Source organism: Emiliania huxleyi (assembly GCF_000372725.1).
Source record: "Emiliania huxleyi CCMP1516 unplaced genomic scaffold EMIHUscaffold_79, whole genome shotgun sequence".
NCBI lineage: Eukaryota > Haptophyta > Isochrysidales > Noelaerhabdaceae > Emiliania > Emiliania huxleyi.
Window position 1 is genome coordinate 91,124 of NW_005196094.1, and position 16,117 is coordinate 107,240.

General features: G+C 64.3%; 4 protein-coding genes across 4 annotated transcripts; 2 read left to right on the forward strand and 2 right to left on the reverse strand.

The window, feature by feature from the left end:
* Nucleotides 1–196: 196 nt before the first annotated feature.
* EMIHUDRAFT_218376 (hypothetical protein) lies at nt 197–862 on the reverse strand (the record flags this gene model as incomplete). The annotated part of the gene is made up of 2 exons (XM_005759824.1): nt 197–218; nt 303–862. The coding sequence occupies 2 exons, from the start codon at nt 860–862 to the stop codon at nt 197–199; spliced, it is 582 nt and encodes a 193-aa protein (XP_005759881.1).
* Nucleotides 863–1,055: 193 nt separating this feature from the next.
* On the forward strand, nt 1,056–4,702 carry EMIHUDRAFT_106501 (hypothetical protein; the record flags this gene model as incomplete). The annotated part of the gene is made up of 2 exons (XM_005759825.1): nt 1,056–1,667; nt 2,912–4,702. 2 exons carry the CDS (start codon nt 1,056–1,058, stop codon nt 4,700–4,702), a joined length of 2,403 nt encoding a protein of 800 aa, XP_005759882.1.
* Nucleotides 4,703–9,750: 5,048 nt separating this feature from the next.
* On the reverse strand, nt 9,751–11,697 carry EMIHUDRAFT_218380 (hypothetical protein; the record flags this gene model as incomplete). The annotated part of the gene is made up of 5 exons (XM_005759826.1): nt 9,751–10,298; nt 10,368–10,614; nt 11,080–11,124; nt 11,233–11,342; nt 11,553–11,697. The coding sequence occupies 5 exons, from the start codon at nt 11,695–11,697 to the stop codon at nt 9,751–9,753; spliced, it is 1,095 nt and encodes a 364-aa protein (XP_005759883.1).
* Nucleotides 11,698–14,377: 2,680 nt separating this feature from the next.
* On the forward strand, nt 14,378–15,399 carry EMIHUDRAFT_359232 (hypothetical protein). The gene has a single exon (XM_005759827.1). The coding sequence runs from the start codon at nt 14,383–14,385 to the stop codon at nt 15,250–15,252; it is 870 nt and encodes a 289-aa protein (XP_005759884.1). The 5' UTR covers nt 14,378–14,382; the 3' UTR covers nt 15,253–15,399.
* The last annotated feature ends 718 nt before the right edge of the window (nt 15,400–16,117 follow it).

Sequence of the window (16,117 nt, forward strand, 5' to 3'; positions counted from 1 at the left end):
TCGTGCGCCGCCCGCGCCTTCCGCCGGATCCACCACCGCCGAGGCACGACCGCCCCTCGCACCGCCGGCGGCCCCCGGGGCCCTCGCCCGGCGGCTCGTCCTTGCCTGGCCCCGCCCCTCCACCCTCTCCTCCTTCGCCGCGCCGCCGACCTTGGCATCGGCGCCGCCCTCTGCTCTCTCCGCCGCCTTGGCGCGCCTACAGCGACCACCACCGGAGCCTCCAACCAGCCCGGGCCGAAAACGACTGCCCGCCCCGCCCCGCCCCCGCCAGCCTCGCTTGCTTGGGCTTGCGCGCCGGAGACTTGTAGCCGTCGCCCGAGGCCACCGGCCCACCGTCGAGCGCGAGCCGCGCCACGGGCCGCTCCGACCACAGCTCGGCGAGGACCGGGACGTCGAAGGCCTCGCCCGCCCTCACGCCGGCGGGCACGTCGACCTTGATGACGCTCCCCGCCGTCTCGACGAGGAGCAGGTGGCCTCCGTGCGATCCAGCGGGAGCGGTGATCTTGAGGCTTCGGGTCGAGCTTCGGGTCCCACTCGAGGCCCGCGGAGGCGCCACTCTGCCGGCGGTCGTGCGGCTGGGCCCAGCGCCGGCCGCAGGCCCGCCCGAGCCGCAGGAGCCGCAGGCCACAGGGCATGCTTCGATCACGCGCGGGTGCGCCGTCGCCGGCGGCCGGTCGAATATCTGGTCAAAGCGGCTACCGCACTGCTTGAGCGCAGCGAGCTGCGCGCATGAAACCTCGGGGCTGGGGCAGCCGGCATCGTCGGTACACTTGAAGGGGCCGCCGTCGGCGCAGTCCTCAGCCCGTGCAGCAAGAGCCAGAAGAAGGCCCGAGAGGCGGGCGCCGATGCGGTGGGCGGCCATATACACCTTTTTTCCGGCAGGGGAAGGCGCCGTGATCAAGAAACTTTTTTGCGGTAGGAAAGAAATCCGGCTGCCTACCCTTATAAGTCTCTTGTGCCGGAGCGCCGACCGCTCTTGAAGCCGCGAACCAGCTCATTCAAACTCGGCCGTCCCGCCGCAAATCGTCGGCCTCAGCTCGGGAGCCACGGCGCGCATGGGGGGCAAGGAGCGAGAGCGCGAACCGCCACCGGCCACCGACGACGAGGATGCGACGCAGGCGACCACGCAGGAAGGCGACCACGCAGGAAGGCGTCGTGGGGGAGTCATCCGGCAAGCGCAGCCGACAGCACAGCATCACCAGATCACCGCTGGGCTCGCAAGCAGCGCAAAGCGAAGGGCCGCCGCCATGTCGCAAGGGGAGCGGGCGACAAAACGAGTGGCCGACCAGCAGCGACGCCGCCGTCAGCAGCGTGAGAGCAAGGAATCACAGCCAGCACCGATCACCTTTGACGCTGCGGTGGCAAAGGTCGCGTCGGAGGCAGCTCTCGGCGTGGTTGAGGTTGAGGATTTCCGCGACTGGCTGCTCGACCCACAGCAAGCTGGACAGCCGATTGATGGTGAACGCATCACCGAGTGGCGCGCATCCGAAGCGTACGAGCGCGCCCGGCTCGAGTACATGGACGGTTGCATGTGCGAGGGTGCGTGCACGTGCACCTACGATGGCGTAGGCATCGCCCCAGACGTGCCCGGAGTCACCTGCGACTACTTCGACGAGGCGCTTTTGGAGCCGCGCGCCAACGACGGGCAGCCATCAGGCGTGGATTGGGTGCCGGAGGGCTGGGATGGCGTCGAGGCCGATCGGCATGAGGAGCGGGCTAAACTCGAGCGTGCCACGCGGATTGAGCGAGATCAGCAAGACGACCTCGCACACGCTTCAGAGAAAATTTGAGTGCAAGATTCTGAGACTGGTGATTGGCGCCTCTCCACCCGTGGCAGCATTGCCAACTTTCGCAACCGCCGTGTACAAGCTTACACGGGCGATGCTGCTGAGGCCGATGCATACCTGCGCGACCCGGGTTCAGAGGCGTCACAGGCATGGCTCGAGGCGCAGCTTGCTCCAGGCGGTGGAGGTCCGACACCGCCTGGCTCGCCCGCCTACGGGGATGACTGTTACTTCTCCTACCCGGACTCGCCAGTGAGGCGGCCACTCGAGGAGGCGCCTGACGACAGCGACGCATATGAGCTCGACCAGGAACGCGCGCTGGAGTTGCAGGGGCGCATCTCCTTATTTTACGGCCGGCCTTGGGACGAGGTGCCGAGAGGCGCGACGGTGCCAGTGACTTGCGAGTGGACCATCGCATCATTCAGCCGACAGCAGCAAATGCAACGCCCGCTCTCGCCCGCACCGGTAGCCACGGACTTTGACATTGAGGACAAGTTTCTGCAGGAGCGTGCGCGGTGGTTCCGCGACCACGGCGGTGGCGGCGAGCTGGACGGCTCGACACGAAAGCAGAACGAGGCATTCCAGCGTTTGAAGGACCGCCTCTTTAGCCTTCCCCGCGACCGCGCAAACCCGTCGGGCACACCGCGTGCCTCGCAACGCCGGGCGTCGGGCGCCGGATCAAGCACCGACCCCCTGTGAGACTGTGGATGATGCCTGGGACTCGAGCCTGGTTGGAATGGAACATCGGAAGAGCTTTGCATTACGAATTATGAATTGCAAAAATGTTACGAGCGAGGTAAATCCGATGGCGATGCCGTTTGCAGCACTCTCGAACGTCGGTGGAGGGGATAAGGGATAAGTGAGTACCTGTGTGCCAGGAAAAAGGCGGGTACCCGCTGCAGGTCCCACACTAGTATGCGAAAAGACAGGGAAGAAACACAAGTGCGCGGAAGGCGGCGCGAGCCGCTCAATCGCCCTTGCTAACCCCCTGCAAGATGGGTTGCGGCTCCAGCAAGGGCGCCCAGACCGAAACTGACGACGACGGCACTCTGGGTTTGGCCGGGGATGATGAGCGAGCCGCCCAGAGATCTCGCGCCGTCTCTGCCGCTCGCCTTGCCGCGTCCCAGTCGACACTCAAGCAAGCTGGGCCACGCAAGCTTTCGTTCCTGACGGTTGATCCGGACCGTGCCCACGACAAGAGGATCGGCGACGATCTCGGCATCGACTCACGCGTGGCCAACGCCAAGAGGCGGCTCCGCCGCCTCCGGGACTGCATCGACGACGTCAGCGCCCTGTATGCCAGCTACTCAAAGGACAGCGCCGCGGACAAGAAGGGTCGGCTGACCCTCGTGCTCCCCGAACTGAGCGAGTGGGTATCGGAGGGTGCCTGGATCGGTGCGCCCGCCGTTGGCAGCGCCGTGGGGAGCGACGCCACGCGCCTCGTGGCGATTGCGCAGCTGGTGAGGGCGGCGCGGGCAGGCATGGGCGAGAAAGCTGTGGCAGAGCTGCACGCCGCGCGGAGGCGAGTCGCCGAGGGCGGCATCGAGGTGCTGCTGGCGCTGGAGAACCTGGTGCTAAGCGCATCGGTCGAGCGGGAGGCTGCGGCCCGCGCTGTCAGAAAGGCCACCGCCGCGCGGGCCGCCTGCGAGGAGGAGCTGGAGAAGGCGCGCGGCGCGAGCGAGGCGAGGCGAGAGGCCGCCGTCGAGAAGGCGACGGCGGCGCTCTACGCGGCGGAGAGCGACATCTTCCGGGCCGAGGACTTGCGGAGGAAGGCGGACGAGGAGCTTCAGCGCCTGCACGGCGAGGCGACGGCCGAGGCGCTGCGCGCTGCGGAGACGGCTCGCGTGGAGGCGGAGGCGAAGGTGTGTGCGGGGGCCGAGGCGGTGCGGGCAGCGTACGGCGGCCTCGCCGAGGGAGTGGCGAGGGTGCTCGCCGCGCAGGGCGCCTCTCCGGCGCCCGCGCCTCGCAGAGAGGAGCCGTCGGGCGAGGAGCCGCTTGGTGCGGACGGCCGTGGTGCCCTCGAGGGCCGTTTCGCCGCCCTGCTGGCGCAATGGGCCGTCGCGCGGCGGCGGTGCGACAAGGCAAAGGCGCGCTGCGAGGCCTTCCGCAGGCACGGGCTCGAGGTGGCCGCGGCGCCGCGAGGCGAGGCGACGCGGCTCGGAGAGCTCGCCTCCGCCTGCGAGGAGGAGAGGGCGGCGGAGGAGCTGCGGGCGCTCCGGCTGTCGGACGAGGAGCGAGTCGCCGCGACTGCGGCGTGCGACCGCGCGATCGGCGGCCTCCAGCGCGAGCTCGGCAAGCTGGCCGCGCGTCTGAGCGCGAACTGCGACATGGTCTCGCAGCACCAGAAGCTGTTCAAGAAGCTCGCCGCGACGGAGGCGAAGGTCAAGGCGGCGGCCAAGCAGGCGGACGGCGGTGAGCCGCTCGAGGCGCGCCGCCGCCGCGACGAAGCGCCCCCGAGACGAGTCGCGGCGAGCGTTGTAGGGTCGAAGGGGGACGCGCGGCGCGAGGCGGCGCTGGCGGCGCTGCGTGAGCGGGCAGACGCAGAGCGCGCTCAGCTGGATGCGTCGGCTGGCTTCATCGACAGGCGGGCGGAGGAGCTGAAGGCGGAGGCGGACGCCGGAGCCGCGCGCGCTGTCCGCGAGCCGCTGGCGGTGTGTGTGCGCGAGTACGCGCTCCTCTTCACCACGCGCTGCGCTTCGGCAGAGGGCGTGGCCTCGTGCAACGCTGTGCTTGCGGCGAGCGGCGAGGCGGTCGCTGAGGCGGCCTCTGACACCACCGCTTCGTCACCTCGCGACCCCTCTCCACCTCGCGACGAGACGGGCGCCCAGCGTGTCGAGTCCGCTCCAGGCACCCCAGGCAACCCGTTCGACGGCGAGGCCGAGCTCGAAGCGACGGCCAGCGAGGGCAGCGAGGACTGAGACGGCTGCGACTCGAGGCAGTTTCCCGCTCGCGACAAGGAGATTCCGGAAGGGGGTGGGGGGTGTCAGCTACATTTATAGATCAGTCACAGGGTCACAGCTGAGGTTGTGTGCCGCGGTACGCAGCGTAGATGGTAGGGGTTCTCGAGAGTCGCTCGCGCGCCGTCCTCGCGAGAAAGCTTACGGCGGTGACTAAAGGTCCGCACACCGCAGCAGCGAGCAGGGCTCGCCCGGGCCGGCCGCACACACCGGCACGCGAGAGACGGGTGTCTCGTGTGTGTGTGTGTGTGTGTGTGCGGGCGCGAGAGGCGGGGGTCTGTGACGTGTGCCGGCTGTCTGCTGTCGTGGGGGGGGGGGGGGTGTCGTGAGCTGTGATGACCGGGCGGGCTATTTCGGCTATACGAGAAATATCGCAAAGACGCAAACCCGCAATCTCGGCTACACCGGCCTATACGTACTGCTACTGGGCTGGGTCTTTACCTCTTTAGGCATTGAGTGGGGTTGGCACTCCCATCGACCCTCATGACCTCCTGCGGTCTCTGAGATGGACACCAGTGGGTGTGGGACCACAGCCAGGATACACTCGAAGGCTGGGTAAGCAGTAGAGGTCGCGATACTCGACGTGTCCCACATGGAGACCGATGGTCTGTGTCGCTGTCGCGTGTCCCCTAGCGTGTCCCGTGTCGGCACGCTGTCGACACAGGACGTCGAGCGACACCGGTGGCAGTGCCACCCAGGAGTGGTCGGGCGGTCTCCCGTCATGAAAGAGCCATCATGTGATCCGTACGATGATTCCTGACAACCGCCTCAGTCAACTTTCGTCACAGTTCCCGCTCTGAGAGGAGCTGCGGGTCAGCTCGACAGCTGGAGCTGTGTCGCCGGCGTGCGGCGGCCTGCCTCCGGAGGTGCCTCTGAGGTGGACATTTTTTGGTCACCGGGAGAGAACGCGTTCGAATTTTCACTCCGGAACTTCAACTCCGCACGCGCACCGGCCAGGGCTACAATAGTGCCAGTGAGGCGGAGGCGCGAGTCGGAAGGCGCGACATTTTCTTACAAACTGCTTGCTGTCACCCGTGAAGGGTGACATGATGGTGTTTTACCGCGAGGGGTTGCAACGCGCCGTAACGGCACCGCACATATTACGTGCTAGCCGACACGCGCGTCGTGCAAGCCTCGACCCTGCTCTCTCGGAGTGCCGCTGAAACTCTCGCGCCATGGTGGAAGGGCCGATTGTCAAGCTCTCCGGAGACCCCGACGTCGACGAGGATGAGCGCCTCAAGCAGATTGAGGGAGAGACCCTCCTCTACGATGTCCGCAAGGGGTCGTGGCTCTCAGTCGCTCTATCGCTGGATGAAACATACGCCACAAACGAGCACGACGAAGACTACATTGCCGTACCGGCGAAGGTCCTCCTCGTGGCGATCGGGATCGTGTACTCCAAGGAAGAACTCAAGTGGTACGGGCAGGACTCCGTTCTTTCTCCGCACAGGCTGAACGCTATCGCTGTGGCCGCATACGCTTCAGAGCCCAAGTTTTTCGACCCGGACGTCGACGAGCCGTTTCAAACCTGCTGGCATTGCCGAGAGCAGATGCGGCAGTTTGCGGCGGTGCAAGTGGACCTCGATGACCAGGATAACGCCTTCGTCGTCCGGGACGAGCTGGACCGCTTGAACGCTGAACAGGAGATGTTTGAGTCTGACGGCCCGCTGGCCGTGTACAATCATTTGTTTGTGGACGATCTGCGGGACAATGAGTACTGCCTTGGCGCATGGACTCTCCTCCACTACATCGTGGTCTGGTCGCTGGAGCCGCCGGACGAGGACGCCAGTTCCGACGAGGTCAGAACGACCAAGCTGCTTCTGGCCATGGCCAAGAAGAGGGACGAGGCGACCTTCGACGCGTCGGAGTGCGACGCGGTGGCGGGCCTGCTGCAGGCGGCGGAACGGATACCGGCGGCGCTGCTGACCGATGACCTCTCCTTCACGGGGGCTAAGTACCTGATGCAGACGGCGGCCGTCATGGAGGATCCCGAAAGGGTGCCTGGCGTCCTCAAGGCGGGACTGCCCAGGCTGCTCAAACAGAAGGACACTTTGAGCAAGTGGGTCGGCAATGGCGCCGCGGCATTTTCACATCTGACGACGCTGGCTCAGCTATGGTGCTCGAGCAAGCCTGTTGACTTCGACGTGCTGGAGGTCATTGAGCGGAACCTCGCGGACAATGACGGCCGGTGGCGTGACGTGACGCCGGCGGAAAACATCAAGTATTTGGTCGACTCGGGCGCCGGGACGGGTGCTGCCAACAAGACACCCGAGGGTGAGAAAGGGACCCCGGTCACTAGGGAAAGCGAGAGGGCCGCGACTGCGCTACTCGCCGCGACGGAGACGTGGCGGGCGAGCGGGGAAGATGTCTTCGCATTCATTCAGGTCGTCCTGCAATCGGGGCACGCCAAGAGCGTGAAGTGGCTGCTCGAGCAAACGACGTCGGCGGGACTGCCGAAGGGGATGGTCGAGGACGACAATGCCGTGGCACCAGAGAGGTGGGATCAGTACTTCCTCCGGTGCGTCATGGAGAGCGAAGACGGCGGGGTCGACGTGGACCTGGAGGAGCAGGCGTGGACGGCGTCCGCCATCGACAGGACACTCGACGGCGTCATGCAGGCGGTGTTGTCTCCGACGGAACGCGAGCACAAGACATTCCACTCAAAACGAGTATGGCTGGCCTCGGCGCTCAAGGCGAATAAAGTGAGCGACGGCGAGGTCCAGGCACTATGCAGATGGATGTCGGCGGACTCGTTGCGCTTGTACGCTCGTATGGACTGGGCGTACCAGGGACGATGTAGGGAGGAGGCGTGCAGTGCACAATTCCAGACCATTAATGCAACGAGCCTGCCAGTACTCGACCCGATTCGATATGGCGAAAACAACTCGATCCTGATGCCAGACCTCAGAGGGGGGGCGTCGACGATCGAGACGGAGCGGGCGTGAGCTGCTCCATAACACCGGTCGAAGGACGACGACCGACGACTACAAAGCTACCGGGCCGAAAGGCGGTAGTGGGCTGCAGGGCCGGAAGGCGGCAGTGACCTGCGGAGCTGACTCCGCAGATCAAGAAAACTCGGACAACAGACATATATGCGCCAACGCGTCCTCAAAGGGCATCTCTTGGGCACCGGACCGCGACGGCCTACAAAGGGGCTTTCGAGGAGGGGGGCGGCCTCGTCGCGGCGGCGGGACGATTCTCTCTTTTCTTGACCCTCAATACAGCGGCGTATGAGAAGCAGGCCTGACAATCGGCAAAACTGCTTGCTGTCACCCGTGAAGGGTGACATGATGGTGTTTTACCGCGAGGGGTTGCAACGCGCCGTAACGGCACCGCACATATTACGTGCTAGCCGACACGCGCGTCGTGCAAGCCTCGACCCTGCTCTCTCGGAGTGCCGCTGAAACTCTCGCGCCCCCGTGTAAGATGAAAGACCTGCCCTGGGTCTGTCTCTCACACAAAAACACAACCCCGGCCAAGACGCACAAGCTCAGACAGTCGAGAAAGGGATAGACAGCAACGACAGTCAGAAGTCAGCGCTGGGTCCCAGGGCGAATGCGATGACGGCCTCTCTCTAGTGTGAGCTCTAGCTATAGTGAGCTCATCGCTACTATATGCAGCGAGTTAGGAGCCGACCGACCCTCGCGTCCGGTGCTCACCGACGGCCGGGCGGGCCACCCGCCCACGCGCCGCCTACGCGCAGCGCGTCTGTCTCTCACACCCTCACTGTCGTCGCATGCGAGGTTCTTGTTTCTTATCACCCTACTGTGAACCCAGCCACGTAACGCCTACACACTCGAGCCGAGGGTCAAGGAGAGAGTGCCTGAGAAACAAAGAAACAACCTTGGGCGGGCGGGTGGTGAGTCGAGACTCCGGAGAAGGCCGCGAACCAGAAATCAGGACCAAAAGAATTCTCCCTGCGTCGACATGCGGCGAGACAGCCCACGATTTACGTCCCTGCTCCACTCATGTCATGAGGGGGCAAGGGAGAGAAGAAGAAAATTTCGGCCCGCCGAAACGGACGGGGGCCGCCCGGCATTCACAAACGAAGAGAAAGCGGACAGCAAAAGGAACACAACGCACTCTCTCAGTTCTAGGGTTGTCAAACGTTAAGAGCTGACGACAGTGTTGCTAGTGTTACAGTAACAACAGAACAACAGTGGGGCTCCCCAACAACAGTAGCTAACGTTAGGCCGACTGAACAACAGTAAGGAAGGCCTGGCTGTGACCCACGACGATCTCCAGCGTCCAGTGCGGGTAATACCCGAAAATACCCGGGAAAACGCAGGTATTTTCGGGTTTTACCCGGGTTTTTTGGCATTTTCTGCTTGCTGACCACCGAACAACAGTAACAACAGTAACAAACAGTAGCAGCATGGGCTGGGGTGAACACTTGAACAACGTTAAGGATTTCAGCCAACACTAGCGCAACTGTTAGGCCCCAAATTAACGTTTGACAACCCTACTCCAGTTCTCACATGACAAGCGATCCCACGTCCCACGACAGCGAGTGTGGGGACTACATGACCCGTACTTAAAGGGTGTGGAGGGGCCCGTCCGCAGAGAGTCCAGAGAGCTAGGCGGCGCGGGCAGACAGTAGCTCAGTAGGATGTAGGAGCTCTAACTTTATCCGGCGGGGGCCTGTTCCTTTTTACCCATCTCACAGTAGAGAGGTGTCCGTTTTTATTTATTTATTTAACTTTATCCGGCCCGAAGAGCTCTGAGTCTGACCGACATGTCTCGGGACTCCCTCCTGCACATACACGGCAGTCGGCAGCGCGCGCGGCACTTGCACTCTTATTTGACTATATGTGCACAAAAAGAATGAGCAACCAGTACGAGGTCGCGGCGCTGTCGTCTCCAGCTGTGACAACGTGTCGCAAGCGGGAAAGCGGAGAGGTGCCCGCGCCCGCGGACAGCTCTCTCCCCACGATCGAATCAATCATCTCGTCGCAATCCATCGCCGCGTCCAGAGTGTGGTCCATGGCGGCTTCAGCCGACCCTACGCCTCAGCCAAAGTCGCCCCCCTCGGGCGGCACAGCTCCGAGCTCGCCGCCCAGCCGGCGGTGCAGCTCGGTGCGCAGGGCGCGCACCTCCTCCTCGAGCGTGTGGGCAATCACCTCGTAGAGGAGGGTCGGCTGCTGGTCGAAGGGCGGCTCTCCCCGCAGCTGGAGGAGGTGCGACAGGTCGACCGGCTCGCCGAAGATGACGTGTATGTGCGTGCCCAGCTGCGGCCGCGAGAGGATCGAGGTTGAGCCGGGCGTGGTCGGCTGCACGCGGTCGAGGCCGACGTGGTAAAAGGGGAGGACCTGCAGCCGCTGCGGCTCCTCCACCGAGGCGACCAGCCGGCCGACGCCTCGCCGGAAGGGGTGGATCCGCCCGTCCTGCCGGATCTTGCCCTCGGGAAAGTAGTGCACCCAGTCTCCCTGCTGCAGCTTTGCGATGATGGTGTCGAGCTCCTTCTGCCAGATGCCGGCGCCGCGGACGATGGGCAGCGCCTTGCTGGCCTCGGCCCACTTTTTCAGCATCGACCCCTCGCGAAAGCACACGTCGTGGCCTGACACCGGCGGAGGAGGAGTGAGCGCATCCGCGGGAGATGGCGGGAGCTGCGGGCGGAGGGCGTCACCGCAGACCGCCCAGCGCATCTCCGCCGCACCGCGCAGGAGGAGCCGCGCCGGCACGACGGCGGCCAGAAGGTGCGGGTCGTCGATCGTGGCGATATGGTTGCACACAGAGAGCAGCCCTGTGCCCGCCGGCCGCGCAAGACTCCGCTCGAGGTGGTGGCCGTCGTGCACATGCAGGTGGTTGGCGCCGCGCACAAACAGTCTGCACACGGGCCCGACCGTGCCAATCGTGACGGACTGGCGCGTCTCCTCGTCGTGGTACACCGCCAGGCCCGTCGCCGCGGCCGCGGCTGCCGCCGCGGCCTTCCCAGCGCTCGCAGCACTTCTCCGCATGGCCCGATCAACAAAAATAACGCACGGCCACTCAGCGGGCTGGGAAGAGGACCGCCGCAAGCGGCGTGGCGTGGGTCGGTTGTGCATCCCTCCGGGGGCCCCTCTGCGCCGGGGAGGCGTTGTTGGAGGCTAGGACGCAAGCGTCCGTCGCCCTTTTCAAACTCGGGGCCCACTCCGCTACGCTCCGACCCGAATTTGGAGGGCCTGAAAAGTTTAAGGTGTTGCTGCGCAAAAGGGGGAACCGCGGCAGAGTAGTTGCGTCTGCGCGGGTAGAGCCCTTTTGCGCGGTATTAACGCACACACCCCGCGACAGCCCCGCAAGGCGCGCGATACACACAGCTAGAAGTCAGTCACCGTCCTCAGGCGGGGGTCACAGAACACCGAGTCCATAAAGCTAAGCTCCTCCTCGCCTTCAGGCTCAGCAAGCTGCATCGACACCGGCCCATCAGCGGTTAGAGGGGGGAGATCTAGAGGATCATCTGAGTTGGAGCTAGCGGCGGCGGCCGAGCTAGCGGCGGCGGCCGGGGTGCGAACCGGCGGCATCACTGATTCAGGCTTGAACCCGGGCTGCTGGTAGGGCAGAGTGATGCCGTTGGCAGCGGCGCGCTCCTCAGCCCAAGACAGGAGCTCTTCAAAGCGGTTGACTCGGGGCAGTAGGGCAGCTATGGGCACATGATCTCTAACCCCCAAAAGCCCCAAAAGGGCAGTGCCCTCGTCTGGGCGCCTGAAGATGGAAAAGGAGCCAGTCGGGTTGCTAGCGTGCACGTCTGGTAGCTGCGTGTAGCCGGCGACAACACGCGGCGGTGGCGGCAGCGGCGGTGGCGTTGGCAGCGACGACGGTGGAGGCACAGGACCGCACTCACTGTCCCACCGCCATCCGGTCGGAAGCTGGTAGTCGCCCCGCATCTCGACTACCCGCAGTGCAGCATCCAAAGGCGTCTGAAAAAAGTCGAGGTTCTCTCTGAGATGATAAATGTCTTCTGCAGCATGATGGTCCATCACAAAGTAGTCGCCATATTCCCACTTGCCTAGGAATGTCTGCGCAGGCTCGAGGTCCCAGTTAAACTTCCGGTGTTGAAACCCTTCGTAGCCAACTACGTGCGGTTGGTGCTGTGGCAGTAGCGGACATGAAGACGTACCGGGCCGTCCAGCCCAGCGAGGGGGGGGGAGGGGTCTCGGTTTCGTGAGGCTAATACCTGGCTAATACTTGCGGCTTTCGGGGAGGGGCCTCGGACTGGCGAGTCCAGCTCAACCTGACTTCTTTCCCTCCTCCCTCGAGGCTCGAGGCAGCGAGTAGGCAGCGAGAGGAGGTCTCGAGCGCCTATATGAAGGTATGTGAGATGTATCCTTCCAACATCCTGCTCGTGCAGGTGGGGACCCTGTCTGTCCTCGTCCCATCCGCATCGTCCCTCGTTTGGCCCCTGTGTTTTCTTTTTTGTCTATTTTCTTTCTTTCTTTACTAGGCACGGGACTGGCGCGCACTGGCACTGATGACAACACCGTATTGGTGCACTAATACACATTCTGTGTGAGCTCTGTGTCTTGATTTGCCAACAATATACCTACAATACACAAAAAGAAAGCGTGCTCACCGCCCGCCGTGCGCCGCCCCGCAAACAACCCGTGTATAAAGCCTGTCCACCTACACTGGGGACACCGTGCGCACGACGGGGCAATCCTAGCGCAGGCCCCGCACGCGGCCCTGCTGCCCTCCCGTCGGCTGAAATCGACCAGGCCCATCGCCGTGGGCCCACCGGCGACTGCGGCGGCCCTAGCACCGGCCGATTGTTTGAGCGATGGCCTGTGCTGCGGCCGTCTCGGACGTTCAAGCGGCGCCAGCCAGCGGCTCGGCCGCGCATCCTTCACACACGCCGCCACGACCGGGATGAGAGGGCCCGGTGTCGAGCCATGGTGTGAGCTGCATGTGCGCGGCGGCCGTGGCGACAGCAGGTCCACCAGACGGACCTCAAAGCTTGCCGTCGGCGTGCTGTCGTGGCGAGAGCGCGAGACAGCTGCAGAGGAGCCGAGTGCAGTGGCGAGCCAGAGGCTACCTGGGTCACCAAGTGGTAGCCCTTGCCCATTCTGAGCAGGGCTGTGCTTTGTGGGGTTGTGCTTGAGTGTGTGTGAAGTGGGAGTGCGTGCCGGCGGTGTCTGTGGGTGAAACGGGCGTGTGTGAGGCCGTAAGAGCCATGGTATGAGCCAGGGTGGGCTTCATCACCCAAAATAAGGACGGTTTGGGACAGCTCAGACTTGATACTGATGGGCCTTGGCCAGGAGAGCGACAGAGAAGGCGAGGTGGTGAGCTGGGAAGCCGCTTTGTCTGCACCTGGACGTGTCGTGATGAACTGCCGAAAAGTACTATTTGCGGCTATTGCTCAAAACCTTTGGAGAGAAGGCCTACATATTATGACTGCATCCATGCGTCTGGTGCATATGGCCCGCGGGTCGGGACATATCTCGGTCGGTGTCGCTGGCCCAGGCCCATCAGTATCAAGCCTGAGCTGTCCCAGACCGCACTTATCTCGGGTCTTCAAGCGCTCACACCGGCTCGTGATGCTCCGGTGTAGGCGCTCGAGAGCACTCCCGGTGGCCTGTGCCGAGCGATTGTGAGGGCTTTACGGAGGTCATTGTCGGCGCCACCGACCGTGAAATGTCCCGATCCACAGCCCTCATGCACCAGACGCATGGATGCAGTCATAATATGTAGGCCTTCTCTCCAAAGGTTTTGAGCAATAGCCGCAAAAGGCGCTTCTTGGCACTTTTCATCGCGACACGTCCAGGTGCAGACAAAGCGGCTTCCCAGCTCACCACCTCGCCTTCTCTGTCTCTCTCCTGGCCAAGGGCCATCAGTAACAAGCCTGAGCTGTCCCAAACCGCCCTTATTTGGGGTGATGAAGCCCACTCTGGCTCATACCATGGCTCTTACGGCCTCACACACGCCTGTTTCACCCACAGACACCGCCGGCACGCACTCCCACTTCACACACGCTCAAGCACAACCCCACCAAAGCACAGCCCTGCTCAGAATGGGCAAGGGCTACCACTTGGTGACCCAGGTAGCCTCTGGCTCGCCACTGCACTCGGCTCCTCTGCAGCTGTCTCGCGCTCTCGCCACGACAGCACGCCGACGGCAAGCTTTGAGGTCCGTCTGGTGGACCTGCTGTCGCCACGGCCGCCGCGCACATGCAGCTCACATCAAGGCTCGACACTGGGCCCACTCATCCCGGTCGTGGCGGCGTGTGTGAAGGATGCGCGGCCGAGCCGCTGGCTGGCGCCGCTTGAACGTCCGAGACGGACGCAGCACAGGCCACGCGTCGCGCCGCCGGCCAAGCCCAGCCTCTCGGCGGACCCCGGCCGTGCCAGAGGCAGCCCAGGTGGCGCGTGGGGCCGCGGCTCGGCGCTGGGAGCGCGCACGGGGCCCGTCCTCCAGGCCGACCACCTGTAACGGCCACACCCCTGAAGAGAGCTTGGATTGCCCCTCGACCCGCACGCGAAGTCCCACTTTGGCATGCTCGTGCTCGTCGCCATCTTCGTCTTTTTTGCTCATTCTTCTTGCGCGTCCCAGCGGCCCTAGTGCCACCAGCAAGCAGCCGGCTGCATGGGGCGAGAGGGTGCGTTTGAACGGCCTTTTCAAAGGTGTGAAAAACAGGTGGACAGGCTTTATACGTGTGTGTGTGTGTGCATATGCGCCCGGGCGGCTGCGTCGACACGCCTGGCTGGGTAAACAGCATTGGCGTGGACTGCGACGTGTACGCGTCCGAGCACTGCGCGGGCGGCCGCTTCCTGCCCGCCGGGGCTTGGGCGAGTGGCGTTGACTTTGGAGAGCCGGAGAAGCACTGCTGCGCGTGCGGCAAGCCGCCCGATCGAGGACCAGGGGACATCTCGAGCGACAGCGGGTGCGTCGACACCGTTGGTTGGCAGAATCTCTTTGGGGCGACGTGCGACGATTACTCCTCGGCGGGCCGGTGCGCTGGCGGCGCCTTCACGCCGGGGGAGGAGTGGACGAGCGGGCACGACTTTGGTGAGCCAGAGAAGCATTGTTGCGAGTGCGGCAAGCCGGCACCCTGCGTCGACACGCCACACTGGCGCAATCATTACGGCGCAACGTGCTCCCTCTACGAAGCGGAGGGTCACTGCAGAGACGGAGCCTTTCTCCCTGCGCACGAGTACACAGCGGCAGCTGAGTTTGGCTCGCCCTGGAAGCACTGCTGCGCCTGCGGCAAGGGTCGGGGGTCCCCGCCACCGCTGCCGCCGCCGCCGCCGCCGCCGCCGCCGCCGCCGCCGCCGCCGCCACCTCAGCGCTGCACAGACACGCCCGGCTGGAGGAACCCGTTTGGGAAGGACTGCGCCGAGATGGCGGCCGAGCATTGCCGCTGCGCCGGAGGCTTTCGTCCCGAGGACTGCGGCTTCGTCGTCGGGCACGAGTGGACGGGCGGTGTGACGTATCTCTCCCCGGAGCTGCACTGCTGCATCTGTGGGAAGGGCCGCCTCCGACCGGTCTTGCAGGGCGGCGCGACACTTGCGGTGGCCCCTCGGCACTCAAGTCGCGGGTAGAAGGAGTCCAGGAGTCGGCGTAGCCGGCAGGCCTGGGACGTGGGACGGCCTCTGGACGGCAGGCCGTGCTGGTCCCCGTGCATACACTGGTGTGCGAGGCGACGGAGTTTAGTCTAGTCTCTACTAGAGGAGAGTTCTTGAAAGATCACACCCTCACACACGCGCTGAAACGCGCACACACACACCCCACACACGCACTCACACACCTCTAGAGCACACACCACGACACCGCACCACACGCACCGGGCACCGCACACACACACACACACACGCGCGCGCGCACGCACACGCACACGCACACGCACACGCACAACGTGAAATCTCTACGACAAAACAAACTCTACATCACGATAAGCGGCGAATGAGGCACGGTCGCTCTCCGACATGAGGCGCGTTGCACTTGCCAGTGCGGCCCTGGCCTTCTGTCTGCCCGCCCAATGGGTGGCAGGTGCCTCTGCTGCTATGGCATGCCTCACGGCTGCGACTGGCCGGCGCCTCGGCGCGTCAGCTCGGCTCGGCGTAGCGATAGTGGCCAGCGCAACTCGCCTGGACTCAACGCTCAGCCAGGAGCTCCCGCACGCGCTGGCGCGAGTCATGGCGCATGCAACGCGCAGCAATGCTCGCCTCGCCTCGCGCAAATGCGACCGTCCTCGCAGCCGACAGTCCACCCCCTGCTAAAGAAGCACAGCGACGAATGCGGCACCGGCGACGCATGGCAGGCTGGTCATGACGCAGTTATAGGGTGTTGTGGTGCCGTCAGAGTGACTCTCTGTGTGTCAGGGATAGTCAGGGCTGACCATCAGAGCTCCAGTAAGCTCGGAGACACCCCATTAGCGCGGCTCGACCTCTTTGAGTCACTGCCTTC

What these genes read in the sequence shown, in the direction of transcription:
- EMIHUDRAFT_359232 (XM_005759827.1), top strand. Translation starts at nt 14,383, where the DNA reads ATGCGCCCGGGCGGCTGCGTCGACACGCCTGGCTGGGTAAACAGCATT.